Source organism: Trachypithecus francoisi, unplaced genomic scaffold, assembly GCF_009764315.1.
Source record: "Trachypithecus francoisi isolate TF-2019V2 unplaced genomic scaffold, Tfra_2.0 Lachesis_group20, whole genome shotgun sequence".
NCBI lineage: Eukaryota > Metazoa > Chordata > Mammalia > Primates > Cercopithecidae > Trachypithecus > Trachypithecus francoisi.
In genome coordinates, this window is record NW_022681466.1 from 7608451 (window position 1) to 7616424 (window position 7974).

Here is a 7974-nt window from a genome sequence, read left to right on the forward strand (position 1 = left end):
ATTACCCCAAAAAGAAATCCATTAGCAGTCACAGCTTATTTCTCCCACTCCCCAGCCGCTGGCAGCTGCAGGCGCAGCCACTGCGCCACTGCCACTAATCTACTTTCTGTCTCTGTGGATTTGCCTCTTCTGGGCATTTCTTGTAAACAAGATAATTCAATAGATTGCCTTTTGCACCTGGCTTCTTTCACTGAGTATAACATTTTCAAGGTTCATCGAGGTTGTAGCACATATCAAATCTTCATTTCTTTTTATTGCCAAATAATATTCTATTGTGCAGACCTACCATATTTTATTTATCAGTAGTTATTTTCTTTTTTTTTTTTTTTTTGAGATGGAGTCTTGCTCTGCCACCCAGGCTGGAGTGCAGTGGCCGGATCTCAGCTCACTGCAAGCTCCGCCTCCCGGGTTTACGCCATTCTCCTGCCTCAGCCTCCCGAGTAGCTGGGACTACAGGCGCCCGCCTCGTCGCCCGGCTAGTTTTTTGTATTTTTAAGTAGAGACAGGGTTTCACCGTATTAGCCAGGATGGTCTCGATCTCCTGACCTCGTGATCCGCCCGTCTCGGCCTCCCAAAGTGCTGGGATTACAGGCTTGAGCCACCGCGCCCAGCCAGTAGTTATTTTCATCAGTTGATGAACATTTGGGTTATTCCCACCTTTTAGCTATTATGAGTAATTCATGTGCAACTTTTTATGTGAATGTATTTTCTTCATTTTTCTTGGGCGTATACCTAGGAGTAGAACTGCTGAGTCATCTAGTAACTAACCATCTGAGAAACTGTCAAACCGTTTTCCAAAGTGGCTGCCCCATTTTACATTCACAGAGGTTGGGTATGAGGGTTTCGATCTCTCCATATCCTTACCAGTACCTGTCATTATCATTTTTTAAAATTATAGCCATCCTAATGGGTATGAAGTGGTATCTAATTGTAGTTTTGATTTGTATTTCCTTGAAAGTTAATAATGATCATCTCTTCATGTGCTTATTGTCCACTGTATATCTTTTTTGGAGAAATGTCTATTCAAGTGCTGTGACCATTTTTAATTGGGTTGTCTTTTTATTACTGAGCATAAGAGTTCCTTACATATTCTAGATACAAATTCTTGTCATACCTATGATTTATAAATATCTTCTCCCATTCTCTGGGTTCTCTTTTAACTCTATAATCCATTTTGAGTTAATATTGGTGATGTAAAGAATAGGTCTGAGTTCATTTTCTTTTTTGCTCATCCCAGCATATTTGTTGAAACCACTATCTTTTCCCCACTGAATTGTCTCGCTCCTTCTGTCAAAATCAACTGAAAATAAATGTAAGGATTTCTGGTTCATAACTCTGTTCCATTTATCTATATGCTCTTAGTTGTGCCAATACCACACTACCTTGATCACTCTGGCATTATAGTAATTATACGCATAGTAACTTTTAAAATAGGGTAGTGATACTCCTCCAACTTTGTTCTTTTTCTAAACTGTTTTGGATATTTTAGTTAAAGTGTTAAACTGTGCCAACCAAATAATTCCTTATTTTGTAGTAAGTTACTTTTTTTTTTTTTTTTTTGAGACAGAGTCTCGCTCTGTTGCCCAGGCTGGAGTGCAGTGGCGCGATCTCGGCTCACTGCAAGTTCCACCTCCCGGGTTCACGTCATTCTCCTGCCTCAGCCTCCTGAGTAGCTAGGACTACAGGCTCCTGTCACCATGCTGGCTAATTTTTTTGTATTTTCAGTAGAGACAGGGTTTCACCGTGTTAGCCAGGATGATCTTGATCTCCTGACCTCGTGATCCACCTGCCTCGGCCTCCCAAAATGCTGGGATTACAGGTGTGAGCCACCACACCCAACCATAAGTTACGTATTTTTAAGTGTATGGTTTCAAATCTAATACTAAATTGATACTCCTAAAGCTGAGAGAAACTTACATAAAAACTTTTATAGTTATTTGACAAATACTTATTACCCATACCTTTAAAAACTGTTCTTGCAGCCGGGCGTAGCGGCTCAAGCCTGTAATCCCAGCACTTTGGGAGGCCGAGACGGGCGGATCACGAGGTCAGGAGATCGAGACCATCCTGGCTAACACGGTGAAACCCCGTCTCTACTAAAAAATACAAAAAAAAACTAGCCGGGCGAGGTGGCGGGCGCCTGTAGTCCCAGCTACTCGGGAGGCTGAGGCAGGAGAATGGCGTGAACCCAGGAGGCAGAGCTTGCAGTAAGCCAAGATCGTGCCACTGCACTCCAGCCTGGGCCACAGAGACTGTGTCTCAAAAAAAAAAAAAAAAAAAAAAAAAAACTGTTCTTGCAATAGGAAAGACCCATCTGACCAAAATATATGTACTCTAAAATAATGCTGGAGAATGATGATGTAGACAGATGTGATACATCTACAGCTGGGTGCAGTAGATCACTCCTGTAATCCCAGCGCTTTGGGACCCTGAGGTGGAAGGACTGCTTGAGACCAGGAGTTCAAGACCAGCCTGGGCAACATAGTGAGATACTGTCTCTACAAGAACTTTAAACATTAGCCAGGCATGGTGGTATATGCCTGTAATCCCAGCTACTGAGGAGGCTGAGGCAGGAAGATCACTTGAGCCCAGGAGCTTGAGGTTACAGTGAGCTTTGATAACACCACTGCACTCCAGCCTGGGTGCCAGAGTGAGACGCTGTCTCTAAAAATAATTTAATTTTTAAAAATCTACAATCAGTTGACTTTAAGTAAAGGAGATTATCCTTGATTGTGTGGGTGGGTCTCATCTAGTCAGCTGAAGGCCTTAAAAGCAAAAACCCGGGTTTAACCAAGCTAGCTGGTCAGGACTCTGATTACTATTCTGAATTTTTGTAGTAGGTTTACTTCTTAAAGACTTCAGCAAAACAAATTATTCCTATTTTCCAACTTGCCCAAATATGTGGAGGGAAACAAACTAGATTTATGAGGTACTGGTTTCTATAAATCAAATTATCTTTATAGTATGCCTGTTTCTTCCTGGATAGAGAAAACAGACTTTTATCAATGCGGACTTTTACCAAGGTGGATACTTCTGTCAAAAGATGAGCTTTCATAAAAGCAACCATCTCCACAAAGTCGTACCTTTCTTTGCTAAACAAATGATCTTGGGCTTTTAAAGATGCAAAGATCTTAGAGAAGGATATATGACCTCTAACTCAAAAATTACAAAAGTACATCCGAATGGAGTAGAATCATGCTCTAAATTGCTTTCTATGCTAATATAGAAATGCTATACAGAAACTCCCACCATACTTTCTATTACTTAAATGATTAATATTCACACAATTATTAATAAATCTAAAAATCACCTAATGCATGACATTATTCATTTTTGCACTGTTTGCAATAGTAAGATACTGAAAAAACAACTCACAGATGCTTATCAATAGGAGACTATGTTAAAAAAAAAAGATGGCATATGCATACAGAAGAATACTATATAGTTGTTAAAAAGCACAGAGAAACTTGTCAAACAAGAGACAATATAAAAAGATCTCCAATATCTCTGAAAGCAAACAGAGCAAGGTATAGAACAGTCTAATAGCATGCTATGCTTGCATTTACACAAGAAACTCTAAAAGAATTCCAAAGAAACCAAAAGTGGTTACATGGGATGGGAGGTTTAGAGGGAGGCAGGAGAACCAGGTGGATGGACAACAGCGGGGAGAACAAGGCTTTCATGGTATGTGTTTTCATTCTTTTAAATTTTGAACCATGTGACCATATTACCTATTCAAAAATAAATAATTCCAAATAATTTAGGCTATTTATTTCTATCTACCTCTATTTAAGGATAGAAAAAAGCTACAAACCCAAGTCTCAATCAGCCATTCTTGATAGGATTTAAATGTTTCTATTTCAATGTGCATACAAAACTAAGAAGTTCCATTAAAAATACTAAGTAAAAAGCAATTTCGGCTGGACACTGTGACCATCATTACAAGGACAGGTGACGGTGTTTCTTTCTGAAACAACTGTTCCACAGGCAGTGCAGTTCTAGCCGCTTTCCAGTGAGCCAGACAGTGGTCTCAACGCCCAAACTACAAGGTATGTCATCTGGATAAAGCTGACTCTGCTACTTGCTTTGTTCCACTATTAGTACTCAGAATAAGGAGACTTCTCAAAATCAACCCAGGCTGATTCCTCTACAGGGACTTCAGTTATGACACGAAATAGCCTTCATTCCATAATCATGGAATGATTGTTTTAAGTCTTGTTTTTTGAGTACAAGTTCAAAACCCAATTCCTTGAGAGGTAGAGGCAGATGGTATAGTATGAAGAACACTAACTGCCTGAGAGACCCTGGCCATACCAATTCATTTCTCTGGGTCTCCATTTTCTTATCAGTGAAATGAATGGGAGGCCAAGGCGGAAGGATTGCTTGAGACCAGCCTGGGAAACATAGTGAGATACTGTCTCTACAAAAAATTTGCCTGGGCATGGTAGCTCACGCCTGTAATCCCAGCACTTTGGGAGGCTGAGGCAGGTGGATCACCTGAGGTCAGGAGTTCAAGACCAGCCTGGCCAATAGGGTGAAACCCCATCTCTACTAAAAATATAAACAATTAGCCGGTGTAGTGGCGAGCACCTGTAATCCCAGCTACTTGGGAGACTGAGGCAGGAGAATTGCTTGAACCCTAGAGGCAGAGATTGCAGTGAGCCAAGATCGCTCCACTTCATTCCAGCCTGGGTATGACAGAGGGAGACTCTGACACTGACACACACACACACACACACACACACACACACACAAAATTAAACATTAGCTAGGCATGGTGGTCATGGCCAAACTCTCTTGAAGGTTCCTGTCAGGACTAACACTGTAATCCCACAAAGAGCCAGGTCAATTCAAAGATCAGAAGAAAGGCGATGCCTCTATCTACAGCATGTATGCGCTCACGTAAGGTTTCAAATACACAAAGGTTTACTGACAGAGACATGGATGTTCTGATCCTATTTTCTGTGTTTTAGCGTCAACATAAATAATTTGGTCCACTTGCTGTAAAGACTTCTCTCATGGATAACTTCTGATTTAACATGAATTACAGTTTTACAGTTAAACTGTTAAAAGATTGGTAAAGTGGAGATGATTTAAGACAAAGTGTTGGCCGGGCACGGTGGCTCAAGCCTGTAATCCCAGAATTTTGGGAGGCCGAGACGGGCGGATCACGAGGTCAGGAGATGGAGACCATCCTGGCTAACACGGTGAAACCCCGTCTCTACTAAAAAATACAAAAAACTAGCCGGGCGAGGTGGCGGGCGCCTGTAGTCCCAGCTACTCGGGAGGCTGAGGCAGGAGAATGGCGTGAACCCAGGAGGCGGAGCTTGCAGTGAGCTGAGATCCGGCCACAGCACTCCAGCCTGGGCAACAGAGCCAGACTCCGTCTCAAAAAAAAAAAAAAAAAGACAAAGTGTTGAGTGTGCTAATTAACAAAATTTTGGTTTGGTCTATTATCTTTTTATTATCATCACCAAGATTCATACTTGTACAAATATGCTTTGGGTAACAGCGTTCCAGAGGTTTACCTACGTTAAGTCCCACATGTGAAGGAGCGGTGAATACTTTCCTGAGGCAGCAAACACTATTGGAAATTCCAAGCTCAGCAAAGTATGCTCCATATTCTGATCAATAAAAGCCATGTGGTTTAAGAAAAACAGAGCCCACAAATACTGCTGCATATTTTTGTCTATTTTAAAAAGTTTTCCTCATGCCACCCTAAGAATATTTTTGTCTATTAAAAAACAAAATCTATGCCTTGTTTAGCATTGATTTTATGTAGTCATAATCAGTCAGCGCTTGATTAAAATACTAATGACCCACAGCTTTATCTTAGATCTTTCTAAAACAATTGTTACATTAATCTTTGCAAGGAATCATTCTTTGGCACAAAAGCAGTGAGGAACACAGCTCTGGCAGACACTCTGCGGGGATGCGGGCAGGTTCATCGTCTGGCCCCTGCTTTCACCTGGCAGACACCGGACACACTGCTGAGAAACCAGCTCATCTCATTAGTATGTCTCTATTCTACCAAAAAGAGACGAGGCTCTGCTCCAATTCTGACACCTTATTCCGAGATCACCAAAATCTCCATCAGGTCCTAAGCCAGAGAGAATGTGGCAGCCATTCGTCCCCATACGTCTTGAGAATAAAATTAAAAGTAATTAATTAAAGTAAAATTACTTGCAATTAAAAGTAAACACCAGCTAGGTCATGCAATTCACACTGGCCGGTGCTCACATAACTGAACTACCTTCCTGTGATTCTCTGTTTTGCTGTCAAAATCCTCCTCCACCTCCAATGCTGATACCACAACCCCGAGGCTGGAGACATTTATCTTTTTAAGTGAAGGGATGATTCTAATAACAAACATAATACTTCCATACGTTTCCAATACCTCTGCTCTGTCCCAGAGCTGGTCCCACTCCAAAACCCAGGCTTGCCAACTAGCAAAGGGGCAATCCGAGTGACTCTGATACCAAACATTACTGTTACTTTTTTTTCCCCCGCTTCTGACAGCCTCTGCAAAAGCACCCGCACTCCAAATACATGTTTGGCTTCCATCCTCCAGCAAGCAATGGAAGCTTTTCCAGGAGAAACCTAATTCTAACCTTTCCAGAGGCCCGGAGACGGCAGCGTAAGGATAGCACCTGGCGCAGATAGCTGTTTGGGATGCCGAGGTCGCCTCCCCCGCGGCCCTCGGACCCCGCGAGGCAAGGGGGCTGTGGGCCGGGCCAGCCGGGTCCGTGCGGGGCGCTGACCTCGCCTGCGACGCCGCAGCCCCGCTCCCCAGGAGCCGCAGTCCCTGAGGGCACGCGTCCCCGTCACGGGGCCCATTACAATGGAGGCCACTCCCGTCCTCCGGTGGAGGGGCTCGGTGCCCTCGGTGACCCTGCCAGGGCCCGCAGGACGCCCCCTGAGCTAATTCGCCCGGGGCGGGGGAAATCTTGGCCTTCTCGAAGACCTCTCTCGCTCGAAGACCGTTTTGGAGCGGCCGCGACCACTGGGTCCCAGAAGACCCGCAGGGCCTTTTCAGGCCGTCCCGACCCGGACCCCTGCCCCTGCCCATGCCCCTCTCCCTCCTCGCGGCTGCGGCGCCCGCCCGCCCTCACCGGACTTGGGCGGGTAGCGGTACACGGAATTGGACGGGATGTCCACCTCCTCCACGCCCGCGTGCTGCCGGCTCGTCAGGGCCCCCATGGCCGCGGCCGCTGCAGCTGCAGCCCTGGCCCGGCCCCGGTGCCCGCGCCGCCCTCCGCGCCTCACCGCGGCCGCCCGCCCCGCGCCCGGTGCGGGGGCCGACTGCCCGCCGCGGCCGGCTCAGCTGCGGCGCTGCGGCTCTGGTGGCGGGGGGCCCCCGGCGCGCCGCGCACCATCCTCCGCCGGGCACAGCGGCAGCGCCTCTGCCGAGGGGGCTGTGAGGCTGGGCCGGGGGCGCCTCCGCTGCCTCAGGCCGCGTGATGTCAGCGGCGGCTCCGCGCGGGGACCGCCGCGGCCCCAGCCAATGGCGAGGCGGGGCGGGAGCGCCAGCGCCGGAGCAGCCAATGAGCGCGGGGCTGCAGCAGGAGCCGGCGGCGCGTGCCTCGCGCGGGGAGCCGCGGCTGGACTCTGCGCGCGGGGACGGGGCCCAGGGGCTCGCGGCGGGGGCGGGGCGCAGCCGGGGGCTCGTGGCGGGGCGGGACCGGCTGGAGCGGGGACCCCGCGAGGCTAGCGCCGCTCCTGGCCGGGATGCGTCGCTCGTCCACGCCTGTTTATCCGGCTCGGATTACCTTGCAGGGAGCCGCCCCCTCCCGCGGTCCGCGAGGCCTGGCCGGGAGCTCGCTCGCCATTGTCCAGGGCGTCCCAAAGCGGGCGGTCCCCCCTCCGCAGCTCCCGCGCCTGGAGGAGGCCTTCCCAGCCCCACCCCCAGCATCTGCAGGCGGCGGTCGTCGGAAACCTCATGCAGTGGGGGCTAGGAGAGGGGTCCCACGATGT

At 47.5% G+C, this 7974-nt stretch overlaps 1 protein-coding gene across 15 annotated transcripts in view; it reads right to left on the reverse strand.

Annotated features, from left to right (window-relative positions):
- Nucleotides 1-7511, reverse strand: part of RNF157 (ring finger protein 157) — an 87606-nt gene extending 80095 nt beyond the window's left edge. For 8 of the 15 annotated variants that reach the window (XR_004430460.1, XR_004430461.1, XM_033182267.1 and 5 more), the window contains exon 1: nt 7113-7509. Coding sequence is in view for 7 of the 15 variants with exons in the window: in XM_033182267.1 (XP_033038158.1) it covers nt 7113-7200 (88 nt within the window). In the remaining 8 variants the exon portion in view is untranslated. Of the gene's footprint in view, nt 1-7112 lie in introns of all 15 variants that reach the window. The other 7 variants (XR_004430462.1, XR_004430457.1, XR_004430458.1 and 4 more) reach the window with 3 other exon arrangements.
- Nucleotides 7512-7974: the final 463 nt, after the last annotated feature.